A 20,956-nucleotide genomic window follows, 5' to 3' on the forward strand; every position below is an offset into this window, starting at 1 on the left:
GAACCCGTACGCGAGGGCGCGGGGCGGGCCGGGCGCCACAGCGGCGGCACCCGCGTCCCTCCTGCAACTCGCTCCCCCGGCCGGCCCCGCCGCCATGTCGGGCTTCAGCCCGGAGCTGATCGATTACCTGGAGGGGAAGATCTCCTTCGAGGAGTTCGAGCGGCGCCGGGAGGAGCGCAAGAGCCGCGAGAAGGTGGGGGGTGGGGGGGGGGAGCCGAGCCGTGAGGGAGGCGGCTCTGCCCTGCTCTGCCCTGCCCTGCCCTGCCCTGCTCTGCTCTGCTCTCCTCCTCTCTTCTCTCCTCGCCTGGGTTTGGAGCTTTCCTCCTGTGTCCGCACGCGTTTATGGCTTCCTTGTACAGTTGCCCGCCTCGTGTTCCCTCAGCGTAACGCTCAGCTAGTAACAGGCTCTCCAGGCAGTAGTCAGTGGTCGCCGCCCAGATGAGAATAGAAATATCTTCAAGCAAACGGTGCCGGGTTTATTCGTTTAAAAATGCAGCGCGTACCACACCTGTGTCCCCTTGCAGGGCAAAAGCTGGAATCCCGTAGTCTAAATGCTAATTGTAAAGGTTAGGGGGAATCGGGGATGAGTCGCACTGCGGAGCTGATAAATAATATTGTTGGTGCGCATAGGACGGTGAAAATGCGTCTGCTGAGGAAAACAGTGAAGACATCGATGCTCCATCTTCATCCAGAAAGGCATCCGGGAAATCCCACAGTCAGGATGAAACAGAGGGTAAATGTCAACATGATCATTTCCGTGAAAAATATATTTTAAAGGTGGTTGAATCCATTTGCTCTTTAATAGCTGGCTTTCTATGAATATCTGTCAGCTCTTTCAGACCTGTGGGTACTGAAGCACGTTGTTACAGTGTATGTCTCTGTAGGATGTTCCCATTCGTTTCTAGGCTTTAACTTTGTTAAGTGTTTTTAAAGGACTGGATATGACCAAGCGGTCATTTTTTTCTGGGAATACCTCCGTTTGTTCCCCTCCTGGCTTGCTAACCATCTGGTCCCTATTATTTTCTTTATCTAAACTTACAAATACATTTTAAGTTTTTAATGCACCTCAGAAAGTCTTCTCGCTGTGTTTTGTTTTGGTTTTCTGTGGTTATCTCTTTGCTAGCCTTCTTGGCTGAGACTTGAGTGTTTCAGAATATTTGATTTTACTGTAAGAGAGTGTTGCCTACTTGCACTGTCATCCAAAAAGTAAAATAAAGTAGCTAAAAAGAGGGTTTGTTTGCTTTTATGTTTTATTTTTTATTTTTTCCCCTTCCTGCTCAGTTATCTCCTGTACTGATTAGAGGGCCTGGGTCTATTTCTTCCCTTATTTTTCTGCCAGATATTCCTGGCGATGGATTCCTTGGATGGCTTTCTGTGTGAGGTTACTGTGATGGTAATGTCTCCTTAGATCCCTTAATGAAATAACCTTAATTTCTTTGGTATTCCTCCATAATGAAAGGACTTGCAGGAAGTAGCAGGAGTAGCACTTTGTTTAGTTTGTATGACTGCTTGGTGATCCCGTGCTTCAGGTTCTGGATTTGAGCCTGGGCCTTATAGCACTGCAGTCTGTTTCAGACACCAGGACTTTAGGAGGTGAATATGTACTCCCCGCACTGGCCAGGGCGTATCTTGTGGCATTGCCAATACTGTGAGACAGCAAAGTGTGACTTCTGATCTCTTTGTGTTGGTCCTTGGACTCCTTTTGTTACTTTCACTGCAAATTCTCAATTCTTCCTCTTTTTTTTTTTTCTTTTTCTTTTTCCTTTTCTTTTAAATATCAAAATAGGATTAAATTGTCTCACCTTACATATGCCTTGGTGATGCCTTTTACTGATGCCTCTGAAGTATTTCCAAGCTGTGGTATTCTGCTCTGTATTCTGTCCATGATTTTTTCATATACATAGTCTTTATCAAAGAGAAAATATATCCCAATAATATAGCGCTAATTTTTCTCTTATTATGGAGAACACAGAAGTCTCAAGAAGTCTGTAGAATCAAGGATGCATTGATAATATTTATCACTATTTAAAGAGTTGTTAGTAGAATTCAGAAGTAAAATGATAGAAAAGTTCATTGTTAAAATCATTTTTGATACACTGATGTTCAGAGCTGGTGTTCTGTTATCTACAACCAAAGAAAGTGAAATAAAAGAGAAATGACATTAATCTTTTTTAGTCAGAATAAAAATAACCAAATATGTTCTGAAGATTTTCAAATGTATAAACCCAGCTGTAGTAGCCAAAGTTACTCTTGTCCATAGGCAAGGTGTAGTAGGTTTATTTTTCAGTCACAACTTTATTCTGTGTGTCTCTATCAAATCTTTAGATGTCCAATCCTCCAACTCAAATCTTCCAACACTATGTATTTTGATGGCTAGCAGATGAAGAGAAATGAAGCAAAAATGATTGCTTTTAGTCTCTTTTTGCACTGAAATAAACTTGTGGGCAGTTATAACCCTGGGTTAAGATTGTAATTAAAGGTTTTAATTTAAAAAAAAGTGAATGTGTCTAAAATTATATGCTTTAAGCATATTTATTTTGGACATATAGCATCATATGTTTATTTATGTTAAAGAATTTTGTTATTTCTTTTTCTGGAGATAAGTTAATAATGTGGATTTTGCATTTATACAAGTGAAAAGGTACTCATTGTCATGGATAGAGTGGATAGAAGATCTTATTTTAAATTATTTCTAAAAATTGTCTGCTGCATTATTGTTTAGTGTAATTGTCTACTCAGCCTCTTGAACTGAGAAGCTTTATTCCATCTGACCAGTTCAGTGCTTGAAAATTACTTAATATGCTCCTCTTGTATGGATCGAGAAAAATGTTGAATAAACTATTGCTTCGTTCTGTGTGTTCATCCCTATGTTTGTTCATATCAAATATCCAAAAAATGTTAGAGACTGGGAATACCAGGCATTGGTGATGAATAACCCAGTGTTTGAAAACCAAGGAGGTTGTTAGAAGCTCTTCTGCATTTCTGTAGGTCTTTTTCTTACAGAATAGCTCTTTAAAGTGGGCTACTAATTATGAAGAATTCTGTTTTCTCTGTACTTGTCCTAATAAAGCAGTGTGTGCTTTTGATTGTTATAAGCCTTTTCTGCTTCTTTCTCAACCAGGAGAAACTGCAGATGGCGTCAGTAAATCTGTTCATCGAGTCTTTGCATCCATGATTGGGGAAAATGAAGAGGAGGACGATGATGAAGAGGAAGAGGAAGAAGAAGAGGAAGAAGAAACTCCTGAGCAGCCCACAGCTGGAGATGTTTTTGTGTTGGAGATGGTCCTAAATCGAGAGACCAAGAAAATGATGAAGGCAAGTATTTAAACTTTTGTGTAACTTCTTTGTATCTTGCAAAATGTAGTAAAGGCCAGTTTGCATGATTTTAGCTACGTGCTGAGAGACTTGCCTGCCTGTAATAATAATTCTGTGTAGGAGACTTCTGCTTGCGTTGGCATCCTGTCTTTGTTTTTTAGAAGAGTACTGTTTGGAAACTTTCAAAAATAATGAAGTAAATTTTTCCAGTGTCTGGATTTTATTTATTTTAGATATCAGAATTATTCTGTCAGTTGTGAAAATTAGCAAGTATTTTGGTCGGTCATTTTGATATTGCTAGCACTTAAATGATTCGTTATTAGGTTGTGTAAAGTGCAAGTGGTGTCTTCTGTATTTGGGCACAGCTGCATCATTGATAAAAATATCAATATCCCTTTTTCTATTTAGGAGAGAAGACCTCGCAGCAAACTTCCTCGTGCCTTGAGAGGTCTGATGGGAGAGGCCAATATCAGGTTCGCACGAGGAGAACGTGAGGAGGCTATTCTGATGTGCATGGAAATTATTCGACAAGGTATTTTAGAATGCTAAAAAATTCTGGCTTTAAGAGTGGGGTGAAATGGTCTTGTGCATTAGGAAATTCAGTGTGGCTTCACTGATGATGAAAATACTCAGTACAAGGAATGTCATTGTGTAATTAGCATGAAATTAAGAATCTGCAGTGCATTTATGTTATTATTTTGCTTTAGAGAAGAAACTGTTACCCTAATTTTTCAGCTTTCCACAGATTACTTCTGTCTTTGTAAAACGACAACCAAAGTGTAAACAGCTATTGGCATAACTTCTAGAGTGGAAAAAATGCTGTAAATGGTTGCTGTTAGGTTTAGTCAGGCTGTTTAATGATGTATAAAAAAGGAATTGGAAGCTTATCTGCATTTTTTTTTTCTGAATTGAAACAATAATGTTGATGTTTCATTTAATTCTGGTATCTGTTTGAAGAAAGACAAGTTTCTTGATTTCAAGTAGGTTTTAAAACAATAGTTCTTAATTGTTCTCTTTCTTTTTGTAGCTCCTCTTGCTCATGAGCCCTTTTCCACTCTTGCCATGATCTATGAAGACCAGGGTGATATGGAGAAATCATTACAGTTTGAAATGATTGCAGCTCACTTAAATCCTAGTGACACTGAGGAATGGGTTAGACTGGCAGAAATGTCACTAGAACAGGATAATATTAAACAGGCTGTTTTTTGCTACACAAAAGGTAATGTAGCAGCGATTTTAATATTTTAAAGTAAATGTTAGGTGCTAATGGCAATCGTTGTGTTGTTTTCTCCTGCTTTCCAATTTAGTTTCTTCAGTTTGCTAAGATTCTGGTACTTCTGTCCAGACTTTGGTAAAAGATTCACGAATCTTTATCATAGGATGTCCTTTCTTACAAAAAGAAATGATGTGTCCCTTAATATTCTGTCAGTAGGCGAGGGATGTTACCCTAATGGTTTTGGAGAAGAAAAAGAGAGTCCTAGCTGAATTTATTTCTGGTAGCATGTACCTGCGTGCTTTGCTTTTCTCGGGATGTTTATTGATACAGCTTTTTCTGTTATCTGTTGTCAACTTAAAAATTGCTGGTGTTTCCCAGGGCTTTGGCAGTAGAGTAATCAAGTAGATGAATATGAAATTTGTTACTGCCCGTTTCTAAACTTGGGTACTAATATGCTTTTTCTTGTTGCAGCTCTGAAGTATGACCCAACCAACGTGCGTTACCTATGGGAGAGATCAAGCCTGTATGAACAGCTGGGGGAACATAAGAATGCTATGGATGGCTATAGGCGTATTTTGAATCTCCTGTCTCCCTCTGATGGAGAGCGTTTTATGCAGTTGGCTAGAGACATGGCAAAGTAAGTTGGACTTAAAAATAGTGTGATTTCGTTTCCCAGAGTTTCTCAAAAGCTGTTATTAAAAATTCTTTGGGTGATTCAAGCTGGTTGTGTAGCTGAAATCATGCAGGTGATTTTTCTGGGAATGACCACGTACAAGCATGCACCCATGCATCACATGTGCTGTGATGATTCCAAATACTGAAATGTGGGAATTATCCTGTGCATGATCATTGCATCATCACAGAAAGGCTCTCTTAGAGTATGAGAATAAAATGCAAATACTAGTTACTGGAAACATACCTACAGCACACAAAAATATACTGCACTTGTATACAATTGTATCTGTACAATATCGCTAGAGACCTGGAATCTCCTTGCCAGCAAGTCTGAGTGAAAAAAGGTATTAAATCTGAAATGCAGTCTTCAACGCAGTGTAGTTTATATATAGTTTGAGTTGTTTCTGGAGTAAATTTCATCCCCTCTACCATCATCTGGTCATCATCTCTGCCCCTTCTGCTGTTCTGCTAATGAGAGCAGATCAGGTCACAGAAGTTTTCCTGAGATAGAGGAGGCTTTGGGTTCAAGTGTGTAGCTCTCTAATCTTAGTTTTCAGTAAGTTGTTTAATTGCTTTATACCTCTGCTTTCTCATGCATAACCTGTAGAAACCTGTCATTGGACTGTTTCAAAGACAGTTAAGTCTTTTGATTTTTTTGGTTGTGAAATGCACCAAAAATGCAAGAAGTGTATTGTAACAATATGATTATTGGAGTTCTTTGTAAAACTAGGTTAATGCAACACATCATTGATAACCTGGTTTTAGGCAAGGAATACTGAATGAAAATTCCTGTAACATCCCAACATATATGGGATTGCTTGAATATATAGGGGATTATTGGTAATTATTTGAAATGCATTAAAATTGCCAAAAGTTATAAGGAAAGAAAAACTACCTTCTTTCTCAGCATCTTTTGTAATTTACTCTCCCTAATTATTTTCAAAAAGACAAAGAAAATATAAAGGCAAAGAAATATGAAATGCCTCTTGCTAGTGATCAAAGTATATATTATCAGTTATCTGAAATGCTTAATGTCTCATATCTGCATTTTATAGGAGTTATTATGAGGCCAATGATGTCACCTCTGCTATCGAGATAATAGAAGAAGCCTTTACTAAACACCAGAGTCTTGTCTCTATGGAAGATGTTAATATAGCAGCTGAATTATATATTTCCTCCAAACAGTATGACAAAGCACTGGCGGTATGGAAAATTAAATGCATTTGTGTATTGTATTCATCAACCCTATGCCAGTCAGAATGCGTAGTTTGTATTCCTGTAGTGCTTAAATATGGTCATATTTCTATAGTGGTAGAGGTGATCAGATACTGATTGCTTCCCATTAGTTCTGTAGTAATCAGCATTGAAGTTAACAGAAGGGGGCAAGCAACAGAAGGGGGATGTTCTAGGTTTAACATTTTGGGGTCCCTTCTCTCCTTCTCTACAATTGCCATAACCTTAGTAGCCAAAAGAGACCTACAACCTGATTTGGGTATCTGTTGTACTACCAGCAAAAGGAATTCTTGAAGGTGAAGGTTAAAATAGTGGCACTGAATGGTCTGATGCTTCAAATTCAGACCCTTGTGCTCTATCTGGCATACCTGTGTACTAATAATTTTTGCTTTAAACATTAAGCACGAATTCCAGAAGGACCCTAGAACTTCACTCTAAGATATCAAGAATTGGCAAAGGTCGCATATTTGTTCTAGTGGTTATTCACTCTCGCTTCTGAGGCATGTTTCCTACTTGATTTGACCTGGCTTTCAGAGGAACATCTTAAGTATCTGGCCATTATTATACTTAACCAAGTAGAGTGAAGAACCACTAATAATTGGGACTTTCTCCTTGTAAAGTTTCGTATTTGATTGCCTCTTTTTTTTTCTTTCCTACCTAAGATTTTATTTAGATCTCTCTCTGACAGTATAAAGTATTACTAGCCTGCAAGCAATTCCACTGACTCTTCTCTCTATACCTCTTTCTAGTTTAAAAATCAGTCAATTCTGTGTACACAGTATTTGAGTACCAGATTTATTAATACAGTGCTCAGTTGTAGAACTGTGCCATGTTTCTTCTTGATTATTCTCCCAGGTCTGTTCCTGTGATGTTTCTTGCTCACAGGTAGCTGAGTATGTATTTTAGCTGGTTAACTGGACCTTTTAAAAGTAATTACCTTAATACAGTCATGTTTGTTCTCCTGAGGGCTATGTACTCTGTGTTTATTTATCGCTCTGGTTTTGGCAACAGTAGTGACTTAAATATTTTATTTTACAATTCGTGAACAAAAATACCAAATCACATTGGGTCTTAGAGCAACAATCCTTAACACTTGTGCATTTCCCCTCTCATACCTCCTTATGGGCAAGCGAACGTCTTGGCCAGTCTGTTTTTGATTTTAATTTTTTTAATTAGTTGTTCTGTTGTGCTAGTTTTATTGAGGTCATGATGTATGACCAGGGTTGCTATAAAGCAACTCTGTATGTAGATATGAGTGTTATTTTAATTTTTTTTTTATTAAATGAGACAGCCTTTGCAGTTTCCTTGCAGTGTGTTAGGCTGAGCAAGCGTTGGAGCACTTTGGAAAGATCTGTGGAGAGCTTAGCTACTTACCTGGTGCTTTGCTTTCTTTTTCTATCTTTTGAAAGGTATAAAAGAAGTTAAAAGTTTTATTATTATTATTATTATTATTATTATCAAAAAAGCAAACTAGGATGAAAGTAACTTTTATTTGCTAAAGAGATGCTGATTAGATCATCTAAGTAGTCCAAAAAGAGTGGAAAAAAAGACATCAAATGATGAAACTCGGTACTAGTGACCTAACCCCAAGTGAAATGAATACCACTTTTCTTCAGAAAACTTTTGTGATGTCTAAAGCAACTGTCATGTAGACTGGTTACTCCATATATCTTTTAAATCTTTAGAATGATATGAGTTACTTTTATGTTTTAGGTTATTACTGATTTTGCAGGAATTGTATTGGAAAAAAAAGTGTCTGAAAAGTGTCCTACTGAGGAGAAAAAAGGTAAGTAGTTAACTAGCGGTTAGTATGACCCTTCCGTTCATCTAATGTGACATTTTTCTTTCCGTTACCTTTTCAGTTCCTGAGAGTGTTTTTGATGCATGATGACAGGCTTTTCTCTTTTCAAACTCTTCCATGTTTTTAATGAGTTACATACCATGACCTCGGAGTTCTATAAGGAGTTACTCTGATGTCCAATTAGCCCCAGTGACTCATTAGAGACAAGGACTGCTCTCCAGGCAATTGGAGGCCTCTTAAAGTTCTAAACATTCTTTTGAGTGTTCACATCAGGCCAGTTATTCCTGCTAGCTAAATAGCTTCCGGAAAAAAATCAGATAAACCTAGTGGCATCTATACTTAAGAATATCAACCTTTGACCTGAAACTATTCTTCTTAAATCCTACTTCTGTTGTTAAACATTTAAATGTTGTGGTTTGTACCAATACCTAGGGATATTAGCCTGTAATTGTGACTTGAATAAAATAGATGGTCTTTGAGAAATCAGCTTTATGAAAGCCATTGCTCAAGTCTGAACATATTTTTGTTTGGGCTTTAGAATGATCACAGCATGCCAACTCTTACGCAGGCAGTCTGTTCTGTTCAGCTGGTCAGTTGTTTCAGCAGTACAGGCCAAACCTAATGCAGGTTTAAGATACTTCTGTTGGCTTTTTACTTCAATGGAGTAGATGAAAATATAGATGATCAGAGAACATGGTGTTCAGAACAGCTGTCCTGATAGGAACAGATAACTTACAAGGAGCACAACTGTAATGAGTCTGGGAATTAAAACACAGTATTGGCAAGTTATCTAAGTATATCATTTCTTAAGACAAAGCTGCTAAACTACAGAAGGTCTTGGTTCCCCACCACCTGTTGCTTTAAAACTTTTTTTTTTTTGATTACTTCTTGCTCTGCTGTCCTTCAAAACAATGTACACTTTTCAGTTTTAAAAAAGAGTAAGCTACCAGTCAAATGTGGATTCAAAATTAAGTAACTTTTGGCTTAGCCAGTGCTACTCAGGGTAAACTGTTTCTGTTTAAGAAGATACAGCATCAGTGGTAGAAACTCAAGAAAGCCAGGAGGAGGCAGTGACCGACAGCCAAAGTCATCCAGTTGCTGAATTGAGCACTGCAGGTAAGTAATTCAGTTGTTGAATCTAGTACAATTCTATGAACTGATCATATTCTCAGGAATCAGGTTGCAGTCATAGTAAAATCATGAAAGATTTCGAACAGTAGGAAAATAGGGCTGTCTAGAAAAGGTTCCTTGTGTATTGTTGTCTTTACTCAATATTTACTTTTAACCCAACCAGCCACCAAAGTCAAAGCATTCTCCCAGGGCTTACCCATTTTGAAAATGAATTTTTTTATTTTATATGAATATAGCAGCAGGTGAATAGCTGCTCTCATGCTGGGCATTAAGATGTTCAGAGAATGATGAATTAAACTGCATGCAGTAATATGCAGTAATTGGATGTGGATGTAGAAAGTCATAGGGAAGCCTTAAGTTGGGAATCACTGTTTTCTTAGGTTGTAATGGTCATACAGGGCTTACCACTTAATACAGGATATTTCCTTGAGAAAGCAAGAAGAAGAGAGTAGAGGTGCCTACATTGTTAAAGGAAAGCTTTACATAACAAATACATCTTAAGACAGAGGGGGAAGGCTCCAAACACATCCTACAGGATCTTGCTGTTGAAGTTGATGCAAACTGATAGCACGTGATATTTCAGATGAAATAATAAGGATCAGAGTCAGTAGAAAGCAGTTGTTCCAACCATCAGGGAAGATACAAAAGAAGGGAAGAGGGCAGGCGTACACCAACATTTGCTAGTCATTGAGAATATACTTTCTTGATCGTAGCTCAACATAGCCTGGAGGGGATGTGGGGCTATGGGAGATACTTGTTAAAACATACGGGTTCAGAAAGAAATTTGTTGTCTTCTCACAGCTGTGGAGAAGGTTAGCTGCTGCATACCTGAGGGGGTTCCCATAGATATCACAGTCAAGCTGATGGTGTGTTTGGTGCACCTGAACATCCTAGAGCCACTCAATGTAAGTAGAAATCAACTCAGAAATCCAAAGTCAAATTAACAAAGTAGGTGGTTTTTGCTGTCTTCATATGACTGAGGTAATCGAGAGGGCTGTGGAGATTTTTTGCTCCTCCTACCTCAAGACAGACACCTAGCAAACATCTAATAACAGAAATGCTCTTTTTGTCGTTTTGCATTCAGTTGGAAGTGTTACTAAGGCACGGTAAATTACTGCCTATGTGCTGTGACAGACATTGCAAAGTTCTTGAACACTAAGGAACATATCTTTACTTTGTTTTAAAGCCCTACCAAATTCTAAGACCGTTCTTATGAAAGGTATGGATGGGTAAGATATGAAATGTCTAGAACAGACAAATAGGGCTTATTCAGCAATTGTGAAATTCTTATCTTTATTTTTCACTTTTAAACTAACATTAAAAAAAGGCAGTGTAGTTCAGAATGTAAGTAGAATAAAAATCACAGCATAAAAAGGTGAGCTTCCAAAAAACAGATCTTAAAGTGGTGGTGTTGCTGTTTATTTGTGTTTTTACTATTTGTTGTTGTTTTTAAAGCCACTCTTGACCACTCTGGTAGAACAAAATCCAGAAGAAATGGGTGACTTGTATTTGGACGTTGCAGAGGCATTTCTGGATGTTGGCGAATACAACTCAGCGCTGCCTCTCCTGAGTGCCCTTGTCTGTTCTGAACGATACAACTTGGCTGTTGTCTGGCTTCGGCATGCAGGTGAGAAGAAGCAGGGCTGCTGAACATGTGGTTCTGAGAGGTGATAGGACAGTGCTGAGCATTTCCAGAGAACTTTATCTAAGCTCACTGGAATTTAGATGCACGTGTTGAACAATAATTAGTATTTGCAAAACTATAATTGAAGTTTACTATGAGAGCCCTATCATGGAGGGTTTTCTTGTTCTTCTTACAGACTGAAATTTCCTTCACCTAAAAATACTTTATTTTCATCTAAGTGAACAGCATCTGTTCTCCATTCAATCCTGTATCAACTGATGATGCTGTAAGTTAAACTATAGATGCATCAATGTGTATTTCTGAATATTTTCACTTTAATAATTCATATTTTGAGTGCTTTTAACTGGAAAAGCATCTGAAAAGTATGCTAACTATTTTGCTTGCAACAAATCTTCTTTTTCTGCCATTTAAGTGTGTGGTGGTGTTTATGCTCTATCTAGAATGCTTGAAGGCTTTGGGACACATGGAGCGTGCTGCAGAGAGCTATGCCAAAGTTGTTGATCTTGCGCCATTGCATCTGGATGCACGAATCTCACTTTCAACACTTCAGCAGCAACTGGGTCGGCCTGAAAAAGCTCTGGAGGCTCTGGAACCCATGTATGATCCAGATACACTGGCTCAGGATGCTAATGCTGCTCAGCAGGTGAGTAAGGTGCTCTGTACTTCCAGTTTACGATGTGTTATTTGCTGAACTATGGTAGTGGTCAAAGATACCAACTAGATAGGGCCAGGGATTGATACTTATCTATAGGATGGTGAGCTTTTGCAGCAGAGTGAATGATTCATTATAGGATATCAGGGATGAGTCCTCATGGCTCTTTCTCCTTGACCATTTTGTCACTATAATGCCCCACCTGATTAATTTATGTTGCATACAACCTTTTGGCCACCGAGAACCAGTCTTGACACCAATGACTTTCTATCAAGTTGATTAGCAGATGCTACATACAGACTAGATAGGTGGTTTGGCCTCTACTGATTGTAAGTGCTGTCTTAGCAAAGGTCTACATGTATATCCATTCTCCAGCAGCATTATCACCATGAGTAAGAGAGATGCTCAGTCTCTCTGAAATTTAGGAATTTGAAACAGTATTCACTGCAGGGCAGTTTAAAGAGTTTTTATGTGTGGTGGCTAGGATTACAGCTCTGGTAGAAGCTTTTACAACCTATTAGTTCTTTTTTGAGTCAAAATTGTTTTTATAAACTCCTTCTCTCTGTGGGTGGTTGAATAATAATGTTCAATAACATCTAGGAATTAAAGCTGCTCCTCCATCGTTCAACGTTGTTGTATTCCCAAGGCAAAATGTACGGTTACATAGACACTTTACTTACGATGCTGGCGATGCTGTTGAAGGTAAGCCAGTTTATGCAGTTTCGCTTTAACAAACTTGTCAGCCATGAGTTGGGTTAAGACAAGGGACAAACAAACCCAGGAAGAAAACTATGCAAATGTTTTCATAGTTTTGTTAGATAAAAGTCTTGCAGGGAGCCTGTTAATTCTAGGGACCCATAATACTGTTGTTTGCTACCTGTTGTGTGCAGAACAGAGTATCGTTTGTGAGTATAGCTCATAATAGCTCTCTGTTTCTGAATATATGTGGAACATACTAAAAGCTAAAGCTGCTTTTTACCTATTTAGCAGTCAACATAATGCTTTCTTTAGATTTACTTTCACGCGGATACTAGTTTGTATTTCAATAACTTCCTTTTGAATTACTTAATCTGTCTTTTCTTGTTACTTAGTGAGCAAAGAAGAATTTATTTAGCTAGCAAATACAGCGGTGGTGGTAGTTTTGTGTTATTTATTTATTTATTTTTCTTTAACTTGGAAGTGAGGGAAGGGAATATTTAGGCCTTGATTTCATCCATTTCTTTAGAGTAATTACTATTTTATTGCACTGTCTGAATAGCTGACATGTTCTCTCTCATTAGCTTACTGTGTTGTGGTGCTTCTAAGCTGTAGATTGTTTCAGCACACAGTGTGAGCGAGATGAATTGGCAATGAAACTGGTTTTGACGTAGGATGTGTTAATGTAATCTGAAATGCTGCCCTTAAATTTGTTTCTAGGTAGCAATGAGCAGAGCTCAGGTGTGTTTGATATCTAGTTCCAAATCTGGAGAGAGACACCTCTATCTTATTAAGGTGTCAAGGGATAAAATTTCTGACAATGATGACCAGGAGGCAGCAAATTGCGATGCGAAAGGTAACGTTTTATTAAAAATAAATCAAGAAGATGAACCCCTTTGTTCTGAAAAATGAAATGAAAGTTACTATTTTGCATGTTAAATCCATGCAGTTAATGTTAACGTTGTTTTATTTGTAGGCCAAGGAAAGCAGCAAAAAAGAAGACAATGTAACATCAGGGACCAATCCCCATTCAGAAAAAAATAATAAAATTACTTAACAATTTAGGTTGAGAAGGACCTCTAGAGTTTGTATGGTCCAACATTCCCTTCAGCCCAACTATAATACTTGTAACTCTAGAAAATATTAGAAATACATGTTTTAAAATTGGTGTGATTTTTGAACTTGGTTGAGCCAGACTACACATTCTTAAGCACTGTTTGGTAGATGAAGAGGGGTAACTTTAATGCATTCCTGTGGTATGTTTACAGCTTTAACTGCATGTATTTTTTGTCATTTGTTCACAAGTTTTGATTGTTTTCCCCCCCCCCTTTTTTTTTTAAAGGAATTGCACTTAAATGGGGGAAAAAAAGTAAATATCTTTATTTTGCCTAAAAGATCAGTTTGTTATATGCATGTTTGTTTGTTTGCTTAAAAAAAGAGTATCTCAATTTTCTGGACTTACTGACTTTAATATTTTTAGCAATTTTTGCTGTTCTCACGAGTGTTCTGACAAAGGATGACTGGTGGAACCTCCTCCTGAAGGCTATATATTCCTTGTGTGACCTCTCCCGGTACAAGGAGGCAGAGCTCCTAGTAGATTCTTCTTTGGAGTATTACTCATTTTATGATGATAGACAAAAGCGCAAGGAGCTGGAATACTTTGGGCTCTCTGCTGCAATTCTGGACAAGAACTTCAGAAAAGCGTACAACTATATCAGGTGGGGAATTGACAAAGCTGAACAGTCTGGTCTCTAATTCTTTCCACTGAGGATGTAGTCATACTGCTGGATTTCTGAAGGAGGCAGACTAATGCTTTCCAGCCTTCCTTAAAACCTATAAGCCTGTTGAAACAAAAGGAGCTTTCTGATAGCCTTAGATTCCAAAATAATCCAGTAGGTAGTTTGATTTGGCCAAAACCCTTCGTTCTGTCTTTCATCGTCAACTTTCCCTCAGTCATTGATCTGGTGTTGATTCCCTTAGGCTGTTTTTATTGCAGATATAGTATTTACTTTATAACATTTACTAATTTCTTGTATGGGTTTCATTCTATAGAATAATGGTAATGGAAAATGTCAATAAACCTCAGCTGTGGAACATCTTCAATCAAGTTACCATGCAATCTCAGGACGTCCGTCACCATCGCTTTTGTCTCCGCTTAATGCTGAAAAATCCTGATAATCATGCATTGTGCGTCCTAAACGGGCATAATGCATTTGTCTCTGGCAGTTTCAAGCATGCTCTTGGTAATGTCATCACCGTTCTAATTTTAACAAATACAGTTCAGTGTTTCTTTTACAGACTTTCTTCATACATCAGAAAATGATGCATGGCTTCATAGCGTTAACCTGATGGTTTGATTATTTTGTACACAAATCAAAGCATTACTAAATAGTTTGGCTAATAAAACTTAAGCTGGTAAGTCTAGCACACGTTGCAATAGTAATCCACTTGCAAAGATAACTGAAGGCTTATGGTAATAACAAAAAAGACAGAATCAGACCAACTTAAACAGCAAATAAAGTTGTTTGGACATATTAAGTAGGCCATGGAAGTAAACCTACTGTTTTAAGATGAGCCCTCCAAATGTCACACTTGAGATGTGTTGGAGATAGAGCATGCGCCTGTTTCGTCTCAAAAAGAAGTTATACTGTGAAGAAATGAGAAGTAGTTAATATGCAGTCTCCCTCATGAATTAATGATTGGTTTTGTTAAAATAAAATCTACATATGCATGTTCCGTAGCTGTCCAGTAGTAATAATTACTTGTTTTCACTGTAATTCATGAAAGCCTTAGTCATGAACCAAGGGCCACACTGTGCGAGGGACAGTAATCTTTTACTACTTCATTTATCTTTGCATGCTTTTAAATAATTTTTTGTTTGTTTGTTTGTTTTTTAGTCGGTAAGGTGCTAATATTTGATGTACTTGGGCATAATTATTCTAGCCAGGGTATAGCTAGAACTAGCTGGTATAAACAGTGATGGTTTAATCAAAATAACAAAACTGAACTTTAAAAACCTAACTGTTGAACACAGCAGTAATTCTCCACACATCCGGTATATAAATTCCTGTATTTGGTTTCTGTGTATTTTTAAGTAGGTATATTAAACTGTTTCTTTTCTTAGTTTGCACTTCTAATTTGAAGATTTACTTATTCATCCTTAAACTCTCAAGGAATGTTTTTTGCAACAAACATCCTGATTTAGCTATTTGCTTTTAGGACAGTATGTGCAAGCCTTTCGTGCAAAGCCCGATGAACCTTTGTACAGCCTCTGTATTGGATTAACTTTCATCCACATGGCTTCTCAGAAATACGTGTTGAAAAGGCATGCTCTTCTAGTACAGGTACGTTAGTAATTTTTACCTATAGTGTTTCCTGGCTTTGTATCTTACAGACAATGATGGCAACAACATATTGTGTTTAAATAACTTCTCATAACTAGTAACTCATCTCAAAAGAGGGAAGTAGTGAAACGTAAATACAGGTGAGTATGCTTTTGAGCTAAAGTTACACCCATCTGAATCTCATCTTCTCATACTTTCATAAACTGCATAGGTTAAAAAAACTTTCCAGACTTAGAAGGTGTTGTTTGTTTGTTTGTTTATTTTTTCCTGTTGTCTTTTTCTCTTTCCCCTTTTGGACAATTCTGTATAGCTCTTAACATAAAGATCTCATGAGCTCCAGTCTAGGCTACCCTCAGTTTTTCAGCTTTCTTGGTTTTTCTTTCATCTGTCAGATTGTTACAAAACATAGGCTGATTATTCCCAAACAGAATCTTGAAATCAATTTCCTGTGCTCTCCACCAGTATTTTTCATTAACTTGAATTCCTTTTAATTACTGTGGCTACTGAGCTCAGAGTCAGCGGTGTATGATGAGGATCTTGAGCACTCATGACTTGTAAAATTGCTGCAACACTGTAGCTTTTAATTGGATTTTGACAAAAGCCGTAGGTCCTTTGCCACTCTAAAAGGAGACCAGTTACGTTAATATCCAACTTAAGGCATTTTAGGCTTGCAGATTTGGGCCTAATTTTAATATATTTAGACACTTCTTTCTGTAAATGACTTGCCTTTCTTACCTGGGCTGCTACATTCTCCTTTTCTAATGTAATTGAACAACGTCCTATTTATGTTACCCTCCCGTGATACAGTTCCCTGCTTTTCTCTCTTTACTCTATTTACTTTCATGACACTGTTTTTTTGCATTCTCTCTTGCTCCTGTTGTAGTTAATAGTTCAGCCATAATGACCTGCTGGTGACCTAAATTACAATTGCTAGCTGCTAATGTCTGAACTAATTCCTCATTAGAAATGAGGAATTAGCTGAAGAAGCTATCTTCTTTCATTACCAACGTGGTCCCTGGAAAGAAAGGCCTCTTTGCAATGGAATCATCATATTCCGAAGTGATAGTAAAATGAAATGTAAATTGCTGCACAGGAAAGGATGAAATAGTTGTGTGCTCCATTTTTTTGCCTCTCTTCTTTTTCCTCTCTTCTACCTATCCTCCCTAAGTTTCCCTCAGGACTTATTCAGTGCAAAGTAAAACACTGCATTTTAATATAAAATAATACTGTATTTGCCTTTATTTTTCCCTTTTGTTCCATATGGGAGGCAGCCATTTGTTTGTATAGCATCATACAAACTTTGAGCAATGAACAATACTTGAAGCTGGTAGGCAGTGACATCCTTCAGACGAGAAACAAATGACTTCTCTGGCATTACAGCATGTCAGCATATTAGCAAGACCAGTTTGTTCCACCAGTCTGTCACTTTATGCATCACCCTCTTTTGTGTCTTCTGGACCACCAGCACCCCAGTAGGCACGAAGTCCCTGTGGGATCCTGCTTGTGTGTCTGATCCACAGGAGGAGCAGGTATTCAGGCTAGGGTTGGCAAGGAGATTATACCTTGGATTCTGCTGGTCACATAGTTTACATACATCATTATATATTTTAATTCTAAACTAAAAGCAAGAAAGTTTAACACTTACAGAGCACTTTGTTTTGTTAAGGCATAGCAGTGGCATTGCTGGGTATGAGCACCCTTTCAAATTCTGCTGGGGACATAGCAGTAAAACGTCTGCTGGCTTCAAGTGACATGAACTCTTGCCTTCTGCTTAGGATATATGAATTTTTTCATGCCTTTATTCAGTGATGTTTATTCTTAGCCACTTTATAAAATGACCTGCTGGTAATTGCCCTGGTAATTGGTATTGAAGTAAATACATAGAGCTCAAGACCAAGAATACACTCACATTCCAGAACTTCACGGAGTTCAGCAAAAAGTAGAGTGTAACCATTTCTTTCTGTTATCCAAGGCAAAGAGAGGACAGGGAGTGAAGGTTTATTGTGTTTAAAAAAATAATCACAAAGAACAACAAAAAAATAACTGATGGAGGAGGGTGACCTTTTAATGCATATTTTTTTTAAGATCTTGCTCTAGCCTGTCCTTTAGCTGCATGTTTTTTAAGACAGCTAGCTCTTCTGAACATTAACTGGTCTTTTATGTTTGTGTATGTGTGTATATATTGCATATCTATTTAGCAAGTTAGTGCTATAGATCACTATACTAAATAACTGTGAGATCAATTCGTAATATATAAATCTATGCATATATATACACACCTGTTGCCAGCAGTGGTACTGAGACTTACAGTACATTTTACACAGTCTCAAAAATCAAATGTGATTTCTGGGGGAATGTTGGGAAAGCATGGATCAGAAGTTCAAATACACACATTTAAATGTCTTTTCTCTAGTATATTTTGTCTGTCTTCTTAATGGGAACATTCACAACGTGCATGGTATGTGTACAGGGGTTTTCCTTCCTTTTCCGATATTTGGATCTACGTGGACCATGTCAAGAATCTTTCTACAACCTTGGCCGTAGTCTTCACCAGCTGGGATTACTGCACCTGGCAATCCACTATTACCAAAAAGTACTTGAACTTCCTCCTCCCACCTTGGAGGTAGTGTATCTTTGTAAGTTCTATGTAGCAGGTAAAGTCAGGTCAATGTTAATTTCTCAGCCATAGTTTAATTAAGTACGTAAGATCTCTGTAGTTGAGAACAATTTATATTGTAATTCCCTGTCACTGGAAACCCAGGTCTGATTGTAACCTGATACACACTTCTGCATGTGTGAATTTCAAAGACTTAAGTATTCTGAGGGATTTCCTAATAGGCTTGAAGTTGCAGCAAAAAAGGTTGCCAAACTTGATCTGAATAAATAGCTGAACTTAATATATATTGCATGCAGTATTTTATAACTGGAAGTTTTTTGTTTTATAAACCAGCATGATGGAGTGATATGAACCAGCAGATTAAGAATGCCATGGGTTTGCTCTGCAACTGATCTGAATTAGATCATCCTAATACATTTACAAGTTTAGTATAAGAGAAAATTTATGCCTAGCTTTGACATGCGTGGGTAGAAGAATAACAAGTTTATTTAGAAAAGGGGAAGGGTTGGTAAAGTAAGAAACATTAGTGTTAGTGAACACCAGGTGTTCAAAGCAGCAATATTTCAACCATGTAAAAGACATAGGCAGTATTTGTATTCTGATTATAGAAACAAATACTTTACATACAAAGACAAGTTCAGTAGAACTTTTCTGGTTTATGAATTGTCTATCAAATTTACAGCTAATGTTTTGAATATGTAATTACGTAACTCTTTGGCGATTAACAGGCAGAAACTCAAAGAGGGAGGGCACAAGAAATACTATTGCTTCTGTACAACTGAAAGCGTATGCAAACTACGAGTATGTGATTTGATTACACTCTGCTACTCAAGTTTCAATTTTATACTTATCTTTGCATATAGGTAACTTAATTATTAATTATATTATATTTATTATTGTTATTATTTTTACAGGGAATAGAAACTGACCAGACAGACTTGAGAAGAGATACTGCCTTTAACTTGTCACTTATTTATCAGAGCAGTGGAAATATCAGAATGGCTCAGAAGATGTTGTATACTTACGCAGTTGTATGATGAAGTTTGTGGCAGGTAGAAGTGGTAGTCTTTGTATTAATTCTTGCATTATACAGTGCTGGGGAAACTGGTTTTATATACAGCTTTTGCTGTAGGTGAGCAAAGATGTGGCTTGTGCTGTATATAAGTTGGAGACTTTTTCTACTGCTGACTTTTGAACTGTATTATGTATAGATGGGAACAGTCTGTTCCAGGTACGATGCTGACATACTTGAGTGTGTCTTCTCTGAACTACTATGTAATCTGATATTCAGTTTCGTGTACAGAATCAAACAGAGAGAACTGAAGCCCAGTGTTATCTTTAGGAAAAACAATGTGCAATATTACAGCTAGTTACAAGTGAGGTTGTACTCTAATACAAAAGAAGGAAATAGGTTCATACAAATCCTTAGAGAACTCAGTATTTCAAGCTCTTTTAAATGTTCAGTATTTTCTAGGAGTTCATATTCCTAGCAGCTGTTCTATTTCAAGGAGATTGATTTCTGTTTCGTTAAAATCCATGTGACGGTTGTCCTTCTTTTGAATTTGTTAATAAAAATTCTGAAGTTAATGATGTTTGTTTACTCATTCTCAGTAAAAAATGTATGCTACTGAATAGCTTATAGCCAAAAAAAAAATAATCATACAGCTTGTTGAAAACATATTACAAATGTTCTAGATTTTTAAGTAGTTCTGAAAGTTGAACAGTAGCATACAGTAGTTGAAGCAGGCTGCTTCCAGCCCAGCAGGAGAGTAATAAAGATAATATAGCTATATGTATACGTAGGAAGGTTCCTGTACTACAGCAAAATAGGGCTGAAAAAGTATGGTGAATAGAAAACAAGCCATGCTGTTGCCTTCTGAGCACTTGTTTCTTATAGTATCACAGCTAACTACTGCTGTTTGCTTTCAGCCCACTTTTATGTGTATTTGTGTATTGTAATCATTTTGCACAATTGCAATCAATGCTTAAGGAATGACTGTTGTGGAATTATCTAGAATAGCAGTAAAGTCAAGACAATTTTGTCTCAGCTCAAACATTAAATAATAACATAGTGCATGTCCTCTTCAGTAGATAAGTGCTGGGCCCTACTGAGGATACAAAGGCAAGAGACAAACACCAACAAAGTCCCACTGATTCAGAAAAGCACAGCATGTTTATTAGGAAATAGTACTAGGCAACACTGCCCTAATACTAAATAATATAATACTAAATAAATACTAAATACTCATGCTAAATTTGCAGAAATAACTAAAATAATTATTTAATTTATACGTCAGTATGGAGTGCCATAAAGGGCAGGAGGAGAGTGACTCTGTTACCTCTGTTTCGTTTCTTACTCTTTGTGATACCTCATCAATTTTTGTGGCATGATAGCAAACTGTTTGCTGCGTGAACTAGAGCTGACTTGTGACGTATGTACAAGCATAGTATTGCTGCATCACCTTGGGGCAAAAATTCTCCATTGAAGTTTTCCCTATTGTTTATTGGGCTCTGCACATCTTACCCCTTGGATTTTTTTTCTTCTTGCAGTGAATGACTTCTGTCCCTTCACATGAAAAAGGCTTCTCATGTTCTAGCGAGTACAGTCCTCAGCATTGAACTAATGCTTAG

The 20,956-nt window shown here is 37.5% G+C and overlaps 1 protein-coding gene across 3 annotated transcripts; it reads left to right on the forward strand.

The window, feature by feature from the left end:
- Positions 1-63: 63 nt before the first annotated feature.
- On the forward strand, positions 64-19,953 carry GTF3C3 (general transcription factor IIIC subunit 3). Of its 3 annotated transcripts, none has more exons than XM_082763817.1 (19): positions 64-193; positions 631-733; positions 3,122-3,315; positions 3,724-3,847; positions 4,343-4,534; positions 5,003-5,168; positions 6,262-6,409; positions 8,153-8,225; positions 9,267-9,356; positions 10,173-10,276; positions 10,827-10,998; positions 11,457-11,659; positions 12,269-12,370; positions 13,085-13,220; positions 13,845-14,082; positions 14,417-14,607; positions 15,584-15,708; positions 18,179-18,331; positions 19,240-19,953. In XM_082763817.1, the coding sequence occupies exons 1-19, from the start codon at positions 95-97 to the stop codon at positions 19,360-19,362; spliced, it is 2,736 nt and encodes a 911-aa protein (XP_082619943.1). In that variant the 5' UTR covers positions 64-94; the 3' UTR covers positions 19,363-19,953. The 3 variants fall into 3 exon arrangements, with proteins under 3 accessions (XP_082619943.1, XP_082619942.1, XP_082619944.1); XM_082763816.1 differs by having other exon boundaries at positions 9,264-9,356; positions 19,240-19,952; XM_082763818.1 differs by lacking the exons at positions 18,179-18,331; positions 19,240-19,953 and adding an exon at positions 16,980-17,829 and having other exon boundaries at positions 9,264-9,356.
- Positions 19,954-20,956: the final 1,003 nt, after the last annotated feature.

The sequence above is a fragment of the Aythya marila genome (genome assembly GCF_965140915.1).
Source record: "Aythya marila genome assembly, chromosome: 6".
Taxonomy (NCBI): Eukaryota; Metazoa; Chordata; class Aves; order Anseriformes; family Anatidae; genus Aythya; species Aythya marila.